This window comes from Sylvia atricapilla, unplaced genomic scaffold, assembly GCF_009819655.1.
Source record: "Sylvia atricapilla isolate bSylAtr1 unplaced genomic scaffold, bSylAtr1.pri scaffold_66_arrow_ctg1, whole genome shotgun sequence".
In the NCBI taxonomy this organism is placed as follows: Eukaryota; Metazoa; Chordata; class Aves; order Passeriformes; family Sylviidae; genus Sylvia; species Sylvia atricapilla.
Window position 1 is genome coordinate 194,725 of NW_027077153.1, and position 23,737 is coordinate 218,461.

At 50.8% G+C, this 23,737-nt stretch overlaps 1 protein-coding gene and 1 pseudogene across 2 annotated transcripts in view; one reads left to right on the forward strand and one right to left on the reverse strand.

The window, feature by feature from the left end:
• The window catches only part of LOC136374973 (olfactory receptor 14A16-like), a 184,574-nt gene extending 161,651 nt beyond the window's left edge, over positions 1 to 22,923 (reverse strand). Inside the window, exon 1 of one of the 2 annotated variants that reach the window (XM_066340330.1) lies at positions 21,519 to 22,923. In XM_066340330.1, the coding sequence (XP_066196427.1) occupies positions 21,991 to 22,923 (933 nt within the window). In that variant the 3' untranslated portion in view covers positions 21,519 to 21,990. The remainder of the gene's footprint in view (positions 1 to 21,518) is intronic. The other variant, XM_066340331.1, reaches the window with a different exon arrangement.
• Positions 17,591 to 18,812, forward strand: LOC136374975 (olfactory receptor 14A16-like; annotated as a pseudogene).
• Positions 22,924 to 23,737: the final 814 nt, after the last annotated feature.

A 23,737-nucleotide genomic window follows, 5' to 3' on the forward strand; every position in this document is an offset into this window, starting at 1 on the left:
TGCCTGATCTTCAGCATTGCTCTCACCTGAAACTGTGGAGCTCAGAAGAAAAAGACAGCTTCCTGTGCCCCAGTGCAGTCAGATCTGATCGTCCCACACAAATGTCCTTTGTTCATTTCATCCCCCCTTTTTTCAGGGTAATCACTCTTAAGCATTCTTTCAAAAGAAAATAAACCTTTGAAGGCTCCAGTTTCAAAGTCAATCTCGCCAAACCCTTCGCTCTTTCCCGCTGGAGCTGGTCAGGGAGGGATATCCAGGGCCGCTCTGGCTCTCTGCTGCCTGGAGCTATGCCTACTGAGAGCTGTTTCTCTCTATCCAAGCCTTGTCCCAGCCAGTGCTCCCAGAGCCCAGCCCAGCCCTGGGGGCTCAGCTCTGCCCTGCACACCCCTCCCAGCACAGGCCACTGCCCAGGACCATCTCCCTGTCAGCAGGGCCTTAAGGGTAGCTCAGACAAACAGAGGTGCTGCAAGCCAGGGTGCTGCTGGTGCTGTCTGTAGGTAGAGGAGGGTGAGGAGGCACTTTCTGAGGGAGCTCTGAGGCAGATCTGCTGATGCCCAGGGTGACAGTGCAGGAGTGTCAGTGACACAGACAACCCTGACAGCCCCTTTCCCTTTCCTTTAGGAGAAAGCTGAGAGCAGCCCTGGCCATGCAGCACCATCTCCACAGCAGGAGGAACCTGCCCTGAGGGGGGTGGCTCCTTCCACCTCCAACTTCTCCCCACAGTCCATGGGGAGCTGCCAGGCAGGCTGAGAGCTGCCCCTGGCAGGTGGCCCATCCCCTGGCCTGGCCAAGAGCCCTCAGGGCTGCAGCACCTGCTCTGCACCACAGCCCTGGGCAGCCCTGGCTGCAGCCCCAGCTCCAGCCCCTGCAGCCGTCCCTGGCAGCAGGAGCCGTCCTGCCCTGTCCCTCTGACGGTGCCCAGGGCAGCCCTGCTCCGGAGCACATCCTCCCCCAAAGCAGAAAGGGCAGCAGAGCCATCCTTACAGTGCTGTCAGTCCTGTCCTGGGGCAGCTTTAGGAGATCCCTGCAGCCAGAGACTTACTGTGCCAGAAGTGATGAACATTTCTCCATGAAGAAGCTCAGAGATTTCAAAAGGTGTGAAGATTTCTCCGTGAATAATCTCAGAATTGTCCTTCCAGTTTCTTTAAGCCTCTGTCTGCTTCACCCCTTTCAAGGACCTGCAGACAGTGCCCTCAGCCCTCCTGGGCTGGGAGAGGAGCTGCTCCTCAGGAGAAATGTCTTTTTGAAGCTCTTCTTATTTTCCAAGAGCTGCCTCTGTGCCAGGAGCCCGGCCCAGCTCATCAGCGCAGACACAGCACAAGGACTTAATGAGCCTCTTGGAGGTTTAGTGCTGAGTCCCTGAACATCAGTCCCTGAGAGTCAGTGAAATAAATCTCTCAAGAATCCAAAGTCACATACAAACTCCAAAGTTTCTTGAAGTTTTAATGGGTCCCACTGAGGGACACCACTGAGAAAGGACTTTAATGACCCTCCCATGGATTTGGTGTTGTTGACAGTGGTGTCAGCCCCAGAGAATGTTTAAAAAAAGTTTCAAGAACTCATTCAAGAAGTTTTGGAGAACTTTTGGAAGTAAGATTGAAACTCCAAAGTTTCTTGAAGTTTTGATGGGACCCAGTGAGAGACATGGCTGAGAAAGTGTCCCCAGGTTCCAGTTAGAGCAGAACACTGCAGGCAGTGGTGACAGGTGGGGACAAACCAGGGAAAGGTGTCTCTGATGCTGAGCAAATCCTGTGTCTTGTCCAGCCCAGACTGTCCTACGGTGTCCATGCCCTGTGCCTCTGTCCCTGCAGGCTGTCGTCACCCCCCGGCTGCCCCACCTGGCTGGGCCCTTCCTCTGCTGACAGCGCTGTGTCCTGCCTGCCTCTGCCTGGCCATACAGAGCCTTGGGCTTGAAACCAGGAGGGTTCATTCAACATTTACCATGTCTGGAAATTGTGGGGCTGCTTTGCCTGCAAGGATGGTTGTAAGACAAGAAGAAGAAATCTGCCTCAAGAGTCCACCAAAAGGAAATAACAACTGAATCTGGGACTTTGGGGTTGGTTTTATGGTAATGGCTAAATTGGAATACAGAGGTAGCAATGCTATATAAGTACCACTCTTTTAGAATCACATGTCCATGTAAGGTTATGAGTTCCCACACCTTAGACCTAAGCCTAAAGAAGTGATGCCCTCTTAATTGCAAGGCAGTGTTCAGGAGTCTTATTCTGATATTTCGTAGATTTGGTGACAGAGGGGCCTCACAGAACCAAGGAGGCTCCTGTGACACGTTGGAATCTCCTGAAACCAAACTCCTTTTTGACACAGCAGGGCCACATGGAACCAATGGTCCATTGTGATAGTGCAGATCCAAGGAGACCATGGGGACACTCTGGAACATCATGGAATCCAAAGTACGTTGTGACAGAGAAAGGCTTCATGGAACCAAGAGTCCAATGTGACACAGCCAGACCTTGTTTGAACAATGGAACCATTGCTGACAGTACAGAAACTCCTGGAACCCAGGGGCCACTGTGACACTGTATGGCCTCAGGGAACCCAGGGGCCACTGTGACACTGTATGGCCTCATGGAACCCAGGGGCCACTGTGACACTGTATGGCCTCATGGAACCCAGGGGCCACTGTGACACTGTATGGCCTCAGGGAACCCAGGGGCCATTGTGACACACCAGGGCTGCATGGAATGGAAGGTCCGTTGTGACAGTGCAGATCCAAGGAGACCATGGTGACACTGTGGGTCCTCGTGGAACCAAGGTGACCATGTTATACTGTGGGACCTCACGGAACAAGGGTCCATGGTGACACTGCAGAACCAAGGAGATTGTTGTTGGCAGTATGAAAGCTCATGGAACCAGAAGTCCATTGGGACACAGCATGGCCTCGTGCAACCAAGGGTCCATTGATACTCTGTTGGGCCCCACGGAACCACAAGCTGTTGTGACACAGTGTGGCCACATGGAGCCAAGGGGCCATTGAGACACTGAGGAACCTCACGGAACCAAAGGTCCCTTGTTACACTGTGAGGCCCTGTGGAACCAAGGGGACCACAGTGACATTGCCGGGCCTCATGGAACGGTGGAGACAATTCTGACACTTTGGGACCCACTGGAACCAAGGGACCACTGCGACACTGCAGGGTCTCGTCCAGCCAAGGCAGCCTTGTGACACTGTGGGCCCCCTTGGAACCAAGGGTCCATTGGGATATTGTGGGGCCTCATGGAACACTGGAGACCATTATGACCCTTCGGAACCCATGGGAACCAAGTGGCCATTGTGACACTGCAGGGCCTTGTATAACCAAGAGGCCACTGTAGCACAGCAGGGCCTCATGGAATCAAGGGGACCATAGTGACACTGTGGGGCTCCATGGGACAAAGGGGCTGTACTGACACCATGGAACCAAGGAGAGCTTTGTTACACTCCAGGGCATCATGGAACCAAGGCAGCCCTTGTGACACAGCGTGGCCTCATGTAACCATGGAGACCAGTATGTTACATGGGGCCTTGTGGAACCAAAGGATCATTGTGGCACTGCAGGGCCTCATGCAACCAAGGGGACAATAGTGACACTCTGGGGCTCCAAGGGACCAAGGCGGCATTCGTTTAGTGCAGAACCAAGGAGAGCATTTTAACACTGTGGAGCATCATGGAACCACAGGTCCATTGTGACACAGCATGGCCACAGGAAACCACAGAGGCCATTGTTACACCTGGAGGCCTTGTGAAACCAAAGGGCCATTGTGGCACTTTGCATCCCCATGGAACCAAGGAGTCCATTGTGACACTATGAGGCCCTGTTGGGTCCAAGGCCAACTGTGGCACTGTGAGGCACCACTGAACCAAGGAGACAAATGTGACACCACAGGGCCCCATGGAACTAAGGATTCATGGAACAGTGTGGGACTCATGGAACCAAAGGTCCATTGTGACACTGCGGGGTCACATGGAGTCCTGGGGACCAAAGTGACACTTCAAGGCCCCATGGAACCAAGGGTCCATTGTGATACTGCAGTACCAAGGAGACCCCTGTGACACGACAAGGTCTCATGGAAGCAAGGGGGGACAATTGTGATGCTACAAGGCCCAATGGAAGCACAGGGCCAGTGTGACACAGCTGGGCCTCATGCAGCCAAGGGGCCGATGTGATCCTGAGGGGCCCAAAAGAACCAAGGGACCACTGTGACACTGCAGGACTATATGGAATCATCGAGAGCACTGTGACACTCTGTGGCCTCATGGAACCAAGGGGGCAATTGTGTCATTGTGCAGCTCCAGGGAAGCAAGGAAACCATTTTGACACTGCAAGGCCTCATGGAAGCAAGGGACCATTGTGACATTGTGGGGCCCCATGGGAACAAGGGGCCAGTGTGACACAGCGGGGCCCTGTGGAATGAAGGTTCCAGTATGAAACTATCATTGTGACACTGTGGAGCCCTGCGGATCCAAGGGAACAGGTGACAGGTCTGGTTGGCTTGGCCTGACTGACTCAACTGGCCTTGGAATGGTGAGGGTGTCCTCTCATGTACCCCTGAAACACTGGGCCTCTGGGCTTTCCTTTCTATGGAAAAGAACCATCCCTCCTGCCCAGGCACCCATGGCCAGAATTGGTACTTCTCCAAAATTCACTGTATGCAAGGGTGTCTCCCAGACTAAAGCTGCCAGGACACACAGGCCTCTCTCACCTTGGCCTCTGGTGGTGTCCTCTAATCTGCCCTGGACATATTGGGGCTCTGTGCTTTCCTTCCTATGGGAATGAACCGGCCTCCTCATCCCGGCACCCATGGCTGAAATTGGGATTCTGCCCCCTAAATTCCATATATCTGAGACACAGAATCCAAGATATTTATTCCATTGCTCCCAGATGAAAGCTGCCAGGACAGGCAGGTCTGGTTTCCCTTGGCCTCTGGTGGCTGCCATTCATCAGCCCCTGAAGCACTGGGGCTCTGTGCTTTCCTTCCAGTGGTGACCATGGTGACACTTCAGGGCCTCACGGACCCAAGGGACCATTGTTACACTGTGGGAATTCGTGGAACCAAGGGCATCACTGTGGCACTGCTGGGCTGCATGGTCCCAAGGGGCCAGTGTGAAGCAGCAGGGCTTTGTGGAACCAGGAGGCCATTGTGGCATTCCAGGGTCTCGTGGAACCAAAGGGCCATTGTGACCCTGCAGGACACTGTGGATCCATGGAGACCATTGTGACATTGCAAGGCCCCAGGGAATCATGGAGACCCTGGTGACACTGCAGGGCCCCACAGAACCAAAGGGCCACGGTGACCCTCCTGGGCCTCATGGAACCAATGGAAAATGGAACAGATCTGGCTGGTTTTGGCCTTCTGAAGGCAACATCCAGAGCAAAGTTAATTCAGTTGCTGGATTTGCAGGAAATGGCTGCAAAGGGAGCATGTCAATCTGCTGCTGAATGAGGGCAGGAGGGGCAAACCTGGGATCATGGAATGGCCTGGGTTGGAATCCTAAAGATCATCCAGTTCCAACCTCCTCCCGTGGGCAGGGACACCTTCCACTGCACCAGATTGCTCCATGCCACCTGGCCTTGAACACCTCCAGAGGTGGGGAGTCTGCAGCCTCTCAGGGTAACCTGTGCCAGGGCCTCACCACCCTGACTGGGAAGAATTTCTTCCCAATATCCCATCTAAACCTGCCCTCCTTCTCCTCATGGCCATTCCCCCTTGTCCTGTCACTTTGTCCAAAGTCCCTGTCCAGCTCTCTCCAAGCCCCTTTGGTGCTGCAATGGGCTCCAATGTGTCCCTGGAGCCTTCTCACTCCCAGGCTGAACAGCTCCAGCTCTCTCAGCCTGGCTCCAGAGCAGAGGTGTTCCAGCCCTGCAAATGTCCATTGTGACACTGCAGGGCTCCCTGTAACCAAGGGTGGTGCATTGTCACACTGTGGAACCAGGGAGACCCTTGTGACCCTGGGGTGCCCCATGGAAACAAGGGGCCATTGTGACACAGCAGAGCCCCAAGGAACCAAGGACATCACTGTGACACTGTGAAAACAAGGAGAGCATTGTGACACGTGACATCTCACAGAACCAAATGGCCATGGGGATACTGCAGATCCCCTTGGAACCAAGGAGACCATTGTGACACTTTGGGCCTCAAGGAACAAGGGAACCATTTGAACACTGCAGAACCAAGAGACCACTGTACCACTGAGGGGCCTCATGGAACCAAGTGTCCTTTGTGATACTGAGGAACCAAGGGGCCATTGTGACACTCTGGGCCCCCATAGAACCAGTGGGACATTGTGACACTTCAGGGCCTCCTGGAAGCAAGGAGAGCAGTGTGGCACTGCAAGGGCTCATGGAATCAAGGAACCCTTGTGACACAGGGGAGGCCAATGGAACCAAGTGGTCCATTGTGACACTGAGGGGCCTCCAGGAACCAAGGGGCCATTATGACACTTCAGGGCCTCGTAAAAACAGGGGGATCCTTGTGGCACTGTGGGGTCTTGTATAACCAAGGGCCAGTGTGGCACTGTAGGGCCTCATGGAACCAAGGGCCATTTTAAAACTGCAGTGCCAAACAGACCTTTGGGACACTGTGGGGCCTGATTGAACTGATGAGAATAGAGTGACACAGTGAGACCTTATGGAAACAAGAACCCATTGGGACACTGTGGGGTCTCATGTATCCAGGAATCCAACTGCGACACTGCAGAGCCAAGGAGATCATTAGGACATTACAGAGTCTCATGGAACCAAGGTGCCATTGTGTTATTTTGGGGCCACATGGAAGTGAGAGGCCATTGTGGCACTTCTACCAGAAATGGGAAAAGATAAAAGAAACTGCTTCACACCAAGGCACATGGAAGATGCAACATTCCTTCATCAACCAGATGCACAAGAAGGAAGGCCTCCTCTCAAAGGTGTATATGCTGAATACAGGAAAATTCTTGCTCACAGCCTGTATTGTACATACAGATTCAGTGAATGACACAGAAAAACATTCATATGATAATAATTTCCCTGAAAACATTAACATTTTCTCACCTCCCTTTAAAGATATGTTCTTCTGTCCTGGCGGTCTCTTTGGTGATACCTGGTGGTTGGCGCTGCCAGGGTCACACCTGACTGCCCAGTGAACTTTTAAAAGTTGGCACAACTGGAGCTGGTCACTTTCCAATTCTCTTTCTTACACAATGGACATTATGCAGCCAGTAGATTTTGAAGAACAAACATTGTGTGTGCTCACCAGGTGGAGATGGTTTTACAACTGGTGACATCCCCCCCCATTGAGGCTTGTGAAGCTTCTCTTCTCTCCAAGCCTTCCAGAGCCTGACACTGGTGTCTGCTGGAATTCAGTCTCCCTCCCCATCCCACAGCAGCCCTGCCTTTCCCTGCTCCAGCCTTGGTCTCCAGCACAGCCATGGAGGCTCTCTGGGCTCTGGACTTTTCCTGCAGCCCCCAAGGGCAGCTGAGCTCTGCCCTTCCCACAGTCAGCCCTGGCCAGCGCAGGCAATGCCCAGCAGTTCCTGCTCTGTGCCTGGCCTTGCTGTCAGCCCCGGCAGCGGCTGCGTGGCCCCTTTGTGCCGCGCTGGCCCAGCCATGGTGCCACAGCCCCTGTGCCGGCCCAGGGCAGGACAGGAGCATTGCGGGTGGGAACGGCCCCTGTGCCGTGGGGCCACAGCAGCCTTGGGGCTCTGTGCCCCATGGCCTCCCTGCTGGGCAGCCTCTGCCAGCTCCTGCACAGCCCGTGGGCCCTGTGGGCCTGCACAGACAGCCCTGCCCCGGGCTCTGCCGGGCTCTGGGCCAGCAGAGAGGCCGGGCAGGGCTGGCCATGGCCGGGAACAGGCCCTGAGCCCCGCAGGAGGATGGAGCTGGGCCACAGCCAAAGGGCCCCGCAGAGCTGGGCTGGGCAGCCGGGGCTGCCAACGCCTGGGGACAGAGGCTGCCATTGGGGACAAATGTCCTGGGCCCCCTCCCTGCTGTGCCCATGCCACCAAGGGCACAGAGCAGCCTCCTCTCTGGGCCACTTGCCTGTTTTCAATGCCTTCCACAGGCGCTGGCCCTGCCCCACACGGCCGGGGCTGAGTCCTGCCCCTGCACGCTGCCACAGGCCGAGATGGACACTGATGGTTTCTGTGCCAGGCTCTCTGAGCCCAGCCCAGCTCCCTGCCAGCTCTGCCAGCTGCCCTGAGCTCTGTGCAGCACCAAGGGCCTCTCCCCAGCCCAGCCCAGCCGGCTCTGGCCCCACAGCTCTGCTCAGGGCAGGCTGCTCTGGGCAGGGGCCCCACGGCCTCAGCCCCTGGCAAGGGCACAGCAGCAGCTGCAGCTCAGAGAGGGCTCAGCCCCAGCCATGGGGAAGGGGCCTGGCCAAAGGAAAAGGAGGCTCCCTGTGTGCCCTGCTCTCCTCTCCAGGAGATCCTGAGAGCTCTGCAGCCCCTGCTGCCATCCCACCTGCCCAGGCCAGCACAACAGCCCCGGCCTTGGGGCCCTCAGCAGCTGTTCCTGCTCCAGGCCCAGGGCCCATCCCAGAGCTGGGGCAGCCACAAAGCTGTGCCCATTTCTGTTCATGGCTGCCCCTGATGAGGATGGATCCTCAGACACTTGCAGGTTTCTGATTGTGCAGATTTTTAGAGAATTAATTCGTGTTTTATAGAAATATATGTTATAAAAGGATTTTGAAACCAAGAAATAAAAGTCGATTGGGAAACTGCAGCCTCTGATGGGAACAGGGGAAGCAGCACATTTGAAATAGAAGGAAGGGTGTCTCCACCAGGAGATGGGTCTCCTCCAAAGATGGGATTACCAAGGACCCAGTGATCAGCACCTGATGGAAATCTTATCTACATCAGCCTGGGTGTGCATCCCAATACCAGGTTCCTGTACATGTAATCAGGTGTCCAGCCCTGCCCAGAAAGCTATTCATCAGACTGGCAGAGGGGAAGACAAGAAATATGAATATGGAACAATGAAAGGGTGGACAAAAGGATGAGGCAACCTTCTTTCTGGCTGAAAAAACTGTATAAATCCAGCCCTGCAAAAGCGAACTTTGTGAACAGGGCGAGATACGGCGTGATAGAGGCTGGATCTAAGGTTCACCCAGTACCGATCCCGGGCTCGGTGCTGTCCTTTGCTTGTGGCTTTTTCAAATTTCTATTTGGCAATATTTCTCAATAAAATGGCTTATTGATGAAATTGGCTGATTGCCTATTACACTGATGAATTTTACTTTTTCAGAAGTCTCTTCTTCCTTGAGTTCTTCAGTTGAGAAATTCAGTGAGAAAAGATCATAAACATTTGTTCAAAACACCCACTCAACACACGCCCCTGGGAAAAAAACCTAAGTTTTCAATTATTTTGTGATTAATTAGAGAGATTTCAGAAGTTCAAAAAACTTCTCAAGAACTCAAAATAAGATTGAAACACTGAAGTTTCTTGAAGTTTTAATGGGGCCCACTGAGGGACACGACTGAGAAAGTGTCCCCAGGTTCCAGTTAGAGCAGAACCCTGCAGGCAGTGATGACAGGTGGGGACAAACAAGGCAAAGGTGTCTCTGATGCTGAGCAAACCTGGATGTGTTTCAGGAATGCCAAGGGCCAAGGCCTGAGCCCCAGCCCCTGCCAAGGCACATCCTGTCCCTCCCTCCTTGCTCAGGGCTCTTCCCAGGCCACTGGGATGTGGGGATGTGCAATGCCAAGGGCAGCACCATGGGCGGCCCCTGCCAGGCTGCTGAGCAGGGACAAGGAGGCAAAGAGGCCCCAGGGCTGCAAGGGTCACTTGTCTCCTCCTCATGGCTCAGGCCCAGGGCCAGCAGCCATGGCCAAAGGGCTGCAGGAGTTGGCTGTGTCAGGGCCTTGCAGCTGCTGCCCATCCCTGTGCCCTGTGCAGCCCAGGCTGTCCTACGGTGTCCATGCCCTGTGCCTCTGTCCCTGCAGGCTGTCGTCACCCCCCGGCTGCCCCACCTGGCTGGGCCCTTCCTCTGCTGACAGCTCTGCGTCCTGCCTGCCTCTGCCTGGCCACACAGAGCCTTGGGCTGCTCCAGACTCCTTCTGGGGGACGTGTTGCACCACAGCCCTTGCCCCGGGAGGGAAATTTCTTTCTCCTTTTGTGCAGTCTGGGCCTCCCTAGGTGTCCTTGGCATTAATTTTTCCTTTTCTGGCTGTTCTCTACTATATCAAAAGGATTCACCATGTCTGAAACCACCCCTCAGTCCTACCCCAGGCTCTCAACCCCTGTCCTCAGTCTGCACTGCAGTGAGCACAGAGCTCCTTTGTCCCTATACAGTGGCCATGTGCTTGAGGCCATGGGCACCTGGACAAGAAGGATGGTTCTTTTCTACATAAAGGAAACCACAGAACCCCAGGTTTTGAAGGCAGCTTAGAGGCACTCACCTGAGGCCAAGGCAAGCTTGACCTGTCTGTTCTTGCAGCTTTTGTCTGGAGGGAACCCTTGGATATATGGGGAGTTCTGGAGGTGGAATTCCATTTCAGCTTTGGATGTGTGAACAAGAATGTCAGTTCTACTCCTCAGGAAGGGCAGGGCAGAACCCCAGTGTTCCAAAGGCAGATGAGAGCTGACCCTCACAAAGCCAAGGGAACTCAGACATTCCTGGCAGCTTTTGTCTGGGAGTTATCCTAGGAGAGAAGGAATTTTGGAGGCAGATTCCCCATCTTGGCTGAGGACACCTAGATTTGAAAGGTGTTTTTCTCCATGGGAAGAGAGGCATGGCACAGCAGCGTTTTGAAGGGAGCTAAGAAATGGCCACTAGAGGCCAAGGCAATCCAGAGCTGTCTGTCCTGGCAGATTTCATACGTGAGCAATCCTTGGATATAATCCACTCAGCAGGGAGAATCCCAGTTTTGGCAATGGGCCCCTGGGGCAGAAGGACAGTTTTTCCCTACAGGAAGGAAAGCACAGAACTCCAGGGTTTCAGGGGCAGATGAGAAGCAGCCCACAACAGGCCAAGTCAGCTTGGACCACTCAGGTGGCCTCCAAGAGGCCAAGCCAGCCAGACTTGTTCCATGGTTTCGGATCCTTGGGGCCCTGCACCGTCACCATTGCCCCTTGGTTCCATGAGGCCCTGTAGTATCACGACAGTTCTTTGTTTCCATGAGGCCCAGTGATATCACAATGCTCTCCTTGGCTCCACAGTGGCACACTGGCCCCTTGCTTCCATGAGGCCTGGCAGTGTCACAGTGGTGGCCTCAGTTCTGTGAGGCCCTGTGGTGTCACAGTGGCCCCTTGGTTCCCTGGGGCCGCAGAGTTCCAGAATGGTCTCATTGCTTCCCTGAGGCCCTGCAGGGTCACAATGGCTCCTTGGTTCCACCAGGCCCTGCAGAGCCCCTTGATTCACACGGCCTCTGTCGTGGTTTGGACTCATGAGTTGAGATGAGGACTGGGAGAAAAACACTCTAAGGGCAAAGTAGGCTTAAATTTAAAGGTATAAATGAAATTAATTATTAACAGATTCAGAGGAGGATGATGAGGAGTAAAAGAAGACATTAAAATATGCCCAATGGTTCAATGGGGGCCCAGAGTGTCACAATGGCCCCTTGGTTCCTCAGTATCACAAAGGACACTTGGTTCCATGAGGCCCCTCAGTGGTACAGTGGTCTCTTGGTTCTGCAGTGTTCAAATGGTTCCCTTGTTCCTTGAGGCCCAAAGTGTCACAATGGTCTCCTTGGTTCCAAGGGGATCTGCAGTATCCCCATGGCCATTTGGTTCTGTGAGATGCCACGTGTCACAATGCTTTCCTTGTTTTCGCAGTGTCACAGTGATGTCCTTGGTTCCTTGGGGCTCTGCTGTGTCACAATGGCCCCTTGTTTCCATGGGGCACCCCAGGGTCACAAGGGTCTCCCTGGTTCCACAGTGTGACAATGCACCACCCTTGGTTACAGGGAGCCCTGCAGTGTCACAATGGACATTTGCAGGGCTGGAACACCTCTGCTCTGGAGCCAGGCTGAGAGAGCTGGAGCTGTTCAGCCTGGGAGTGAGGAGGCTCCAGGGACACATTGGAGCCCATTGCAGCTCCAAAGGGGCTTGGAGAGAGCTGGACAGGGACTTTGGACAGAGTGACAGGACAAGGGGGAATGGTCATGAGGAGAAGGAGGGCAGGTTTGGATGGGATATTGGGAAGAAATTCTTCCCAGTCAGGGTGGTGAGGCCCTGGCACAGGTTACCCTGAGAGGCTGCAGACTCCCCACCTCTGGAGGTGTTCAAGGCCAGGTGGCATGGAGCAATCTGGTGCAGTGGAAGGTGTCCCTGCCCATGGCAGGAGATTGGAACTGGATGATCTTTAGGATTCCAACCCAGGCCATTCCATGATCCCAGGTTTGCCCCTCCTGCCCTCATTCAGCAGCAGATTGACATGCTCCCTTTGCAGCCATTTCCTGCAAATCCAGCAACTGTATTAACTTTGCTCTGGATGTTGCCTTCAGAAGGCCAAACCAGCCAGATCTGTTCCATTTTCCATTGGTTCCATGAGGCCCAGGAGGGTCACCGTGGCCCTTTGGTTCTGTGGGGCCCTGCAGTGTCACCAGGGTCTCCATGATTCCCTGGGGCCTTGCAATGTCACAATGGTCTCCATGGATCCACAGTGTCCTGCAGGGTCACAATGGCCCTTTGGTTCCACGAGACCCTGGAATGCCACAATGAGCTCCTGGTTCCACAAAGCCCTTCTGCTTCACACTGGCCCCTTGGGACCATGCAGCCCAGTAGTGCCACAGTGATTGCCTTGGTTCCACGAATTCCCACAGTGTAACAATGGTCCCTTGGGTCCGTGAGGCCCTGAAGTGTCACCATGGTCACCACTGGAAGGAAAGCACAAGCCCCAGTGCTTCAGGGGCTGATGAATGGCAGCCACCAGAGGCCAAGGGAAACCAGACCTGCCTGTCCTGGCAGCTTTCATCTGGGAGCAATGGAATAAATATCTTGGATTCTGTGTCTCAGATATATGGAATTTAGGGGGCAGAATCCCAATTTCAGCCATGGGTGCCGGGATGAGGAGGCCGGTTCATTCCCGTAGGAAGGAAAGCGCAGAGCCCCAATATGTCCAGGGCAGATTAGAGGACACCACCAGAGGCCAAGGTGAGAGAGGCCTGTGTGTCCTGGCAACTTTAGTCTGGGAGACACCCTTGCATACAGTGAATTTTGGAGAAATACCAGTTTTGGCCATGGGTGCCTGGGCAGGAGGGATGGTTCTTTTCCATAGAAAGGAAAGCCAAGAGTCCCAGTGTTTCAGGGGTACATGAGAGGACACCCTCACCACGCCGAGGTCAGTTGAGTCAGTCAGGCCAAGCCAACCAGACCTGTCACCTGTTCCCTTGGATCCGCAGGGCTCCACAGTGTCACAATGATAGTTTCATATCTGTGTCACACTGGCCCCTTGTTCCCATGGGGTCTTGCAATGTCAAAATGGTTGCCTTGATTCCATGGAGCTGTACAATGACACAATGGCCTCTTTGGTTCCATGAGGCCACAGAGTGTCACAATGGTCTCCATGATTCCATATAGTCCTGCAGCGTCACAGTGGCCCCTTGGCTCTTTTGGGCCTTTCAGGATCAAAATGGCACCATGGCTGCATGAGGCCCAGCTGTGTCACACTGGCCCCATGCTTCATTGGGCCTTGTAGCATCACAGTTGTCCCCCCTTGCTTCCATGAGGCCTTGTCGTGTCACATGGGCCTCCTTGGTTCTGCAGTATCACAATGGACCCTTGGTTCAATGGGACCTTGAACCGTCACTGTGGTCTCCAGGACTCCATATGACCCCACAGTGTCCCAATGGAACTTTTGTTCCATGAGTCCCGCACTGTTCCATGAATCCTTAGTTCCATGGGGCCCTGTGGTGTCACATTTGTCTCCTTGGTTCAGTGGTGCCCCACAGTGCCACAGTTGGCCTTGGACCCAACAGGGCCTCATAGTGTCACAATGGACTCCTTGGTTCCATGGGGATGCAAAGTGCCACAATGGCCCTTTGGTTTCACAAGGCCTCCAGGTGTAACAATGGCCTCTGTGGTTTCCTGTGGCCATGCTGTGCCACAATGGACCTGTGGTTCCATGATGCTCCACAGTGTTAAAATGCTCTCCTTGGTTCTGCACTAAAAGAATGTCCCCTTGGTCCCTTGGAGCCCCAGAGTGTCACTATTGTCCCCTTGGTTGCATGAGGCCCTGCAGTGCCACAATGATCCTTTGGTTCCACAAGGCCCCATGTAACATACTGGTCTCCATGGTTACATGAGGCCATGCTGTGTCACAAGGGCTGCCTTGGTTCCATGATGCCCTGGAGTGTAACAAAGCTCTCCTTGGTTCCATGGTGTCAGTACAGCCCCTTTGTCCCATGGAGCCCCACAGTGTCACTGTGGTCCCCTTGATTCCATGAGGCCCTGCTGTGCTACAGTGGCCTCTTGGTTATACATGGCCCTGCAGTGTCACAATGGCCACTTGATTCCCATGGGTTGCGAAGGGTCATAATGGTCTCCAGTGTTCCATGAGGCCCCACAATATCCCAATGGACCCTTGGTTCCAAGGGGGCCCACAGTGTCACAAGGCTGCCTTGGCTGGACGAGACCTTGCAGTGTCGCAGTGGTCCCTTGGTTCCAGTGGGTCCCAAAGTGTCAGAATTGTCTCCACCGTTCCATGAGGCCCGGCAATGTAACTGTGGTCCCCTTGGTTCCACAGGGCCCCACAGTGTAACAAGGGACCTTTGGTTCCGTGAGGTTCCTCAGTGTCTCAATGGCCCCTTGGCTCCATGTGGCCACACTGTGTCACAACAGCTTGTGGTTCCGTGGGGCCCAACAGAGTATCAATGGACGCTTGGTTGCACGAGGCCATGCTGTGTCCCAATGGACTTCTGGTTCTGTGAGCTTTCATACTGCCAACAACAATCTCCTTGGTTCTGCAGTGTCACCATGGACCCTTGTTCCGTGAGGTCCCACAGTATAACATGGTCACCTTGGTTCCACGAGGACCCACAGTGTCACCATGGTCTCCTTGGATCTGCACTGTCACAACGGACCTTCCATTCCATGCAGCCCTGGTGTGTCACAATGGCCCCTGGGTTCCCTGAGGCCATACAGTGTCACAATGGCCCCTGGGTTCCATGAGGCCATACAGTGTTCCAATGGCCCCTGGGTTCCATGAGGCCATACAGTGTCACAGTGGCCCCTGGGTTCCCTGAGGCCATACAGTGTCACAGTGGCCCCTGGGTTCCAGGAGTTTCTGTACTGTCAGCAGTGGTTCCATTGTTCAAACAAGGTCTGGCTGTGTCACATTGGACTCTTGGTTCCATGAAGCCTTTCTCTGTCACAACGTACTTTGGATTCCATGATGTTCCAGAGTGTCCCCATGGTCTCCTTGGATCTGCACTATCACAATGGACCATTGGTTCCATGTGGCCCTGCTGTGTCAAAAAGGATTTTGGTTTCAGGAGATTCCAACGTGTCACAGGAGCCTCCTTGGTTCTGTGAGGCCCCTCTGTCACCAAATCTACGAAATATCAGAATAAGACTCCTGAACACTGTCTTGCAATTAAGAGGGCATCACTTCTTTAGGCTTAGGTCTAAGGTGTGGGAACTCATAACCTTACATGGACATGTGATTCTAAAAGAGTGGTACTTATATAGCATTGCTACCTCTGTATTCCAATTTAGCCATTACCATAAAAACAACCCCAAGGTCCCAGATTCAGTTGTTATTTCCTTTGGATGAATCTTGTGGCAGATGTCTTCTTCTTTTCTTACCACCATCCTTGCTGGAAAGCAGCCCCACAATTTCCAGACATGGTAAATGTTGAATGAACCCTCCTGATTTCAAGCCCAAGGCTCTGTATGGCCAGGCAGAGGCAGGCAGGACGCAGAGCTGTCAGCAGAGGAAGGGCCCAGCCAGGTGGGGCAGCCGGGGGGTGACGACAGCCTGCAGGGACAGAGGCACAGGGCATGGACACCGTAGGACAGTCTGGGCTGGACAAGACACAGGATTTGCTCAGCATCAGAGACACCTTTCCCTGGTTTGTCCCCACCTGTCACCACTGCCTGCAGTGTTCTGCTCTAACTGGAACCTGGGGACACTTTCTCAGCCATGTCTCTCACTGGGTCCCATCAAAACTTCAAGAAACTTTGGAGTTTCAATCTTACTTCCAAAAGTTCTCCAAAACTTCTTGAATGAGTTCTTGAAACTTTTTTTAAACATTCTCTGGGGCTGACACCACTGTCAACAACACCAAATCCATGGGAGGGTCATTAAAGTCCTTTCTCAGTCGGGTCCCTCAGTGGGACCCATTAAAACTTCAAGAAAGTTTGGAGTTTGTATGTGACTTTGGATTCTTGAGAGATTTATCTCACTGACTCTCAGGGACTGATGTTCAGGGACTCAGCACTAAACCTCCAAGAGGCTCATTAAGTCCTTGTGCTGTGTCTGCGCTGATGAGCTGGGCCGGGCTCCTGGCACAGAGGCAGCTCTTGGAAAATAAGAAGAGCTTCAAAAAGACATTTCTCCTGAGGAGCAGCTCCTCTCCCAGCCCAGGAGGGCTGAGGGCACTGTCTGCAGGTCCTTGAAAGGGGTGAAGCAGACAGAGGCTTAAAGAAACTGGAAGGACAATTCTGAGATTATTCACGGAGAAATCTTCACACCTTTTGAAATCTCTGAGCTTCTTCATGGAGAAATGTTCATCACTTCTGGCACAGTAAGTCTCTGGCTGCAGGGATCTCCTAAAGCTGCCCCAGGACAGGACTGACAGCACTGTAAGGATGGCTCTGCTGCCCTTTCTGCTTTGGGGGAGGATGTGCTCCGGAGCAGGGCTGCCCTGGGCACCGTCAGAGGGACAGGGCAGGACGGCTCCTGCTGCCAGGGACGGCTGCAGGGGCTGGAGCTGGGGCTGCAGCCAGGGCTGCCCAGGGCTGTGGTGCAGAGCAGGTGCTGCAGCCCTGAGGGCTCTTGGCCAGGCCAGGGGATGGGCCACCTGCCAGGGGCAGCTCTCAGCCTGCCTGGCAGCTCCCCATGGACTGTGGGGAGAAGTTGGAGGTGGAAGGAGCCACCCCCCTCAGGGCAGGTTCCTCCTGCTGTGGAGATGGTGCTGCATGGCCAGGGCTGCTCTCAGCTTTCTCCTAAAGGAAAGGGAAAGGGGCTGTCAGGGTTGTCTGTGTCACTGACACTCCTGCACTGTCACCCTGGGCATCAGCAGATCTGCCTCAGAGCTCCCTCAGAAAGTGCCTCCTCACCCTCCTCTACCTACAGACAGCACCAGCAGCACCCTGGCTTGCAGCACCTCTGTTTGTCTGAGCTACCCTTAAGGCCCTGCTGACAGGGAGATGGTCCTGGGCAGTGGCCTGTGCTGGGAGGGGTGTGCAGGGCAGAGCTGAGCCCCCAGGGCTGGGCTGGGCTCTGGGAGCACTGGCAGGGACAAGGCTTGGATAGAGAGAAACAGCTCTCAATTAGCACAGCTCCAGGCAGCAGAGAGCCAGAGCAGCCCTGGATATCCCTCCCTGTGCAGCTCCAGAGGGAAAGAGAGAAGGGTTTGGAGGGACTGACTTTGAAACTGCAGCCTTCAAAGGTATATTTTCTTTTTAAAGAATGCTTAAGTGTGATTACCCTGAGCAAAAGGGGAGATGAAATGAACAAAGGACATTTGTGTGGGACCATCAGATCTGACTGCACTGGGGAACAGGAAGCTGTCTTTTTCTTCTGAGCTCCCCAGTTTCAGGTGAGAGAAATGGTGAAGATCAGGCAGTAACTCAACAACAAAAACCTGAACTGAAAAAAAAGGTTTTAGTGAAGTTCCCCCAGAGGAAGAAAAGTAGTTTTCAGGGGATTCCTGATAAAATTGCACAGGATTGACTCAAGGAAATCTCTCCCAGCTTCTCACTGTTTTCTTTTAACAGTCCACCATGCCCAGAGTGAAGAAATGTCCAACAGCAGCTCCATCAGCCACTTCCTCCTGCTGGCACTGGCAGACAGGCGGCAGCTGCAGCTCCTGCACTTCTGCCTCTTCCTGGGCATCTCCCTGGCTGCCCTCCTGGGCAACGGCCTCATCATCGCTGCCGTGGCCTGTGTCCACCACCTGCACAGCCCCATGTTCTTCTTCCTGCTCAACCTGGCCCTCACCGACCTGGGCTCCATCCTCACCACTGTCCCCAAAGCCATGCACAATTCCCTCTGGGACACCAGGAACATCTCCTATGCAGGATGTGCTGCTCAGCTCTTTTTCTTCATGTTCTTCAGCTCAGCAGAGTTTTCCCTCCTGACCATCATGTGCTACGACCGCTACGTGTCCATCTGCAAACCCCTGCACTACGGGACCCTCCTGGGCAGCAGAGCTTGTGCCCACATGGCAGCAGCTGCCTGGGCCAGTGCCTTTCTCTATTCACTGCTGCACACAGCCAATACATTTTCCCTGCCCCTGTGCCATGGCAATGCCCTGGGCCAGTTCTTCTGTGAAATCCCACATATCCTCAACCTCTCCTGCTCCAGATCCTACCTCAGGGAACTTGGTGTCATTGTGCTAAGTGCTTTACCTCGATTTTGGCTGTTTTGTGTTCATTGTTTTCTCCTATGTGCAGATCTTCACGGCTGTGCTGAGGATTCCCTCTGAGCAGGGACGGCACAAAGCCTTTTCCACCTGCCTCCCTCACCTGGCTGTGCTCTCCCTGTTCCTCAGCACTGGCATTTTTGCCTACCTGAAGCCCTCCTCCATCTCCTCCCCATCCCTGGATCTGGCCCTGTCAGTTCTGTACTCGGTGGTGCCTCCAGCCCTGAACCCCCTCATCTACAGCCTGAGGAACCAGGAGCTCAAGGCTGCGGTGTGGGCACTGATGACTGAATGGTTAAGGAAGCATTAAACTTCTGGCAAGTTTCTGCAAATCACTTTTAATAAAGGTAGTCTTTGATACGTCTTGTCGGTCTGGTAGTGGTTTTTTTTTTTCCCGATTTTTATATTTTTAATCTTGTCCACAACGTAATGTCATTGTTTTGCCTGCTTTTTTTTAGTGTAAATTTTTGGGGTATTTTTGGAGAGAAAACTCTTTTTTTTTTCAGTTGGGCTTTTATTTTTTTATTTTTATTTTTTTTTTAGTCTGTCTTGGAATTTTTTTTTTTTTTGAGAAATACAGAGAAAATTATTTATGTGACCAGCAAAAATTTTGCAAGCATGAGGAATGAATAAAAGAAAATAAAAAAATAAATTTTTTTGCTGTGTTGAAGAGAGATGGTAAAATTTAGATTTTTTTGCCAGGAGGTATTTTTTTTTAGTTTTTTATTATTTTTATTTTAATGTTTCTGGAAAATGTTGAAGTTTAAGAATGGCGGTCTGCAGGTTTAGGATTTTGGTGTCTTTTTCTGTTTTTAAATTTTGAGGGGATTTAAATGGTTTAAAGAAAAAGGAAAAAAATAATTCAGGAAGCTTTTTTGTTTTTGTTATCTAGATTAATTAAAAGGAACCCCCACCCTCCTTTTTTTTGGCTGTTGTTTGTGGGTTTGAGGAACATACATAGTTTTGAGGAAGAAGATAAAAATGCAGAGGAGTGACCACTGCTTTTTAAAACAAAATGCTTGTTTCTTTTTTGTTTTTGTTGTTTTACTTTTAGAATTAGTTTTAAAGGTACAGAACACATGGTATATACAGAACAAATAATTGGGGATACAAGTATTAAAGTCACTTTAGGACATTCTACTCTTTATTATTATATTGTAACTTACTAAACAAATTGAATTCTAGCTTCAAAAACACAGACACTATATATGCATCTATCTTTATAAAAACAATATACATTTATATACCTACAATAACTGATCCAAACTGTACTAAAAAAATAAAACTCCAAATTGTCCACAGTACAACACAGTCCACTTTCCAATAAATCCCTTAACAGCAACACGTCTTTGCCCAAAGCAAACAAAAAATTGCTCGCACCACAGCTCTTAGCCCAATCAAAACAAACCCAAATGTAAAAAACATACTCTACTTCACAGCCAGGAGCCAGAGTCTGCCCTAAAACCTTGAACAAAAAATGCCTGGGGAGGCTCAAAGCCAGCCACTAAAATTCTGAAGTCAAATCTACAAAAAGTCTAAAACCAACCACACTCCAACAGGGAGGGGAATTTTAGCAGCCCATAAAAAGATCCAAACTGCTTCAAAAATAATAACTACTAAAGCACTATTCCTCATAACCCCCAACTACCAGTGCTAAAGTAAATATTTAAAGCAAATTTCCCTCTACCCACCATACCACCAATACCACATAAAGTAAATAAATTACTCTTATCACCCAGCGCACCTGTATTAAAAAACTAAATCACCCTGAAATTTTAAAAATAATTACAAGTTAACCTAAACGTAAAAACTTTAGTCTCATAAATTAAAAAAAACCAGACCCAAATATTATGTATTAAAAAACTCCTCTGTACCACCAACTACAAGCAAAAAACCACAAATTACTCTTTTCACTGACAATTCCCATCGCATCATATAAATAAACCAAAAGTAAAAAAAAGCCTTAGAAAATCGCACACAACAAATTGCAGATACTACTAAAAATAAAACAAGCCAACTTATTAAGCTCAAAGCTGTTTAATTAATCCTAAACCTTAAAAAAAAGTAGCCAAAGCTGTGCCTCTACTCTAATTCATTAAGTGTAGCCAATACTCTATAAAAATAATTCAAAAAGTAAAATACCACCACTATCAGCATAAAACCCCCTCATCTTAACTGCTAATAAATAAATTTAAAAATGCTACCAAAATTAAAAATTCCTATAAAAATCCACCATATAAATACCCACATCCTCAAAAATAAAACTAATAAAAAGCACCAAAGCAAAAAACAAGTAAATCAAATTATAAAAATAAAAGTATCAAAACCAAATCTAAATTAGCAACAAAAAAATTATTCCTAACTCAATAATCTCACGATGACTCAAGTCCCCAAAGCAAAAATACCACCTATAAATAAACACAAAACAGAAACCAAATTATACATTATACATAATGCAAAAGTCCACCTAGTGTACCTCAAAAAATCAGATTGTTCAGTAAAAACCATTTGTAAATATAATTTTTATTGAATGTCACTACCATTATCTATATATTGTATTTATATAGATATATGCATATAAAATGTCTGTGTTTCTAAAGTTAGAATTCAATTGGTTTTAGTAAGTTAGCAATAACATAATAAAGAGTAGAATGTCCTAAAGTGACTATAATATTTGCATCCCCAGTCATCTGTTCTGTATGTACCACGTATTGTGGAGAAACAACAACAACAAACAAACAAATGAACACCACCACGTAGTTTGTTTTAAAAAACAGTATTCACTCCTCAGCATTTTTTCTTTTTTTCTTCTACCTCAAAACTATGTATGTTCATCAAATGCAAAAACAACAGCAAAAGAAAATAGGGATATTTCCTTTTAATCAATCTAGCTAAGTCAAATAAAAAAGGCTCCTGGATTAGTTTTATTTACTTTTTTCTTTAAAATATTCAAATCTTATCTAAACTACAAAAAAAAAAAAAAAAAAAAAAAAAAAAAACAAAAAAAAAACAAAACCAAACAAAAAAAACCACCCATGAAATCTTACACTTGTGGACCACCAGGCCTGAAATTAAATATTTTCCAGAGACAAAAAACCTAGAAAACCTAAACTAACTTCTGGTAAAACCTCTCAGTTTCACCCTCTCTTTTCAAAACAGCAAAAAATTTTAATATTTAATGTTATACTATTAATTCCTTATGTTTGTAAACATTTTGTTTGTCAAATAGTAGTTTTTACCAATTTTCTCCAAAACAATTCTTTTCCCAGACCAAGTGAAAAAAAATATAATTAAAGTTTTCTCACAAAAAAAACCCATACAAAAAAATTCCTAGAAAATTTACCCTAAACCACAGCAGGTACAAACAACAACATTTGTTTTGAAACAAGACTGAAAACATACCCACAGAAAAAACTCCACAACCAGACCAACACGAAGTACCAAAGATGACTTTTATTGCAAGTGATTTGCAGAACCTGGCCAGCAATTTAATGTTCCCAAAACCATCCAGTCATAAGTATCCACACTGCAGCTTTGAGCTCCTGGTTCCTCAGGCTGTAGATGAGGGGGTTCAGGGCTGGAGGCACCGCTGAGTACAGAACTGACAGGGCCAGATCCAGGGATGGGGCAGAGATGGACAGGGGCTTCAGATGAGCAAATATGCCAGTGCTGAGGAAAAGGGAGACCACAGCCAGGTGAGGGAGGCAGGTGGAAAAGGCTTTGTGCTGTCCCTGCTCAGAGGGAATCCTCAGCACGGCCCTGAAGATCTGCACATAGGAGAAAACAATGAACACAAAACAACCAAGTGCAAAATAGAAGGAAAACACAAGAAGTCCAAGTTCCCTAAGGTATGATTTGGAGCAAGAGAGCTTGAGGATATGTGGGATTTCACAGAAGAACTGGCCCAGGGCATTGCCATGGCACAGGGGCAGGAAAAATGTATTGGCTGTTTGCATGAGAGCATTGAGAAAGGCAGTGGCCCAGACAGCTGCTGCCATGTGGGCACAAGCTCTGCTGCCCAGGAGGGTCCCGTAGTGCAGGGGTTTGCAGATGGACACGTAGCGATTGTAGCACATGATGGTCAGCAGGAAATACTCAGCTGACAGGAAGAACGTTAAAAAAAAGAGCTGAGCAGCACATCCTGCATAGGAGATGGTCCTGGTGTCCCAGAGGGAATTGTGCATGGCTTTGGGGACAGTGGTGCAGATGGAGCCCAGGTCGCTGAGGGCCAGGTTGAGCAGGAAGAAGAACATGGGGCTGTGCAGGTGGTGGCTGCAGGCCACGGCAGCGATGATGAGGCCGTTGCCCAGGAGGGCAGCCAGGGAGATGCCCAGGAAGAGGCAGAAGTGCAGGAGCTGCAGCTGCCGCCTGTCTGTCAGTGCCAGCAGGAGGAAGTGGCTGATGGAGCTGCTGTTGGACATTGATGGTATCCCGGCGTGGGGATCTGTAAAAACAGTGATCATGGAATAGTTCCGTTTGGAGAGGACTTTCAAGATCCCAGCACAGCTTGGTGGCACTTTCCCCCCACTGCCTGCCCAGGCCTCTGCTGCCTGGAGCTGTCCCTGCCTGCAGCTGCTTCCCTGTGCCCAGGGCTGGGCCCTGCCAGTGCTGACAGAGCCCAGCCCAGCCCTGGTGGCTCAGCTCTGCCCTGCAGACCCCTCCCAGCTCAGCCACTGCCCAGGGGCAGCTCTGCCTCTGCAGGCTCTGATGTCAATGTCAGAGCAATTCTGAGGAGGCTGGAAAAGCAACACTGATGATGCCAGTAAGGGACCTTCCTCTGATTTCTGTCACTTCTGGTTTAGTAAAGTCTGGCAGAAAATTGTTTTAGTTTTCTAACCCTGAACTTAAAGATTAATATTTATGTGAAATTTCCCATCCAGAGCAATGCAGTGTAATAAATTAAAATATCAGGATTTTCCCTTTTATACAGGTACTGCCTTGCTGTGCTCCCTGTATAAGCTACTTGGAATTGTTCTGCAGTTAAATGTCAAGCTGGGAAGAGTCCTGAAAAATGCAGCATCCTCACCACACAAGGAGAACACTTCCAAGCCTCACCAGCTGTCTCCTTCCACCCAGATCCTGTCCTTCCACCCAGATCTTGTCCCCCAGTGCTGGCAGCAGCCCCCAGGGCTGGCTGAGAGCTGTCCCTGGCAGGCAGCAGAGTCCCTGCCCCAGCACAGCGCCCTGGGCTGCAGGACCCTGCTCTGCAGGACAGCCCTGGGCACCCCTGGCTGC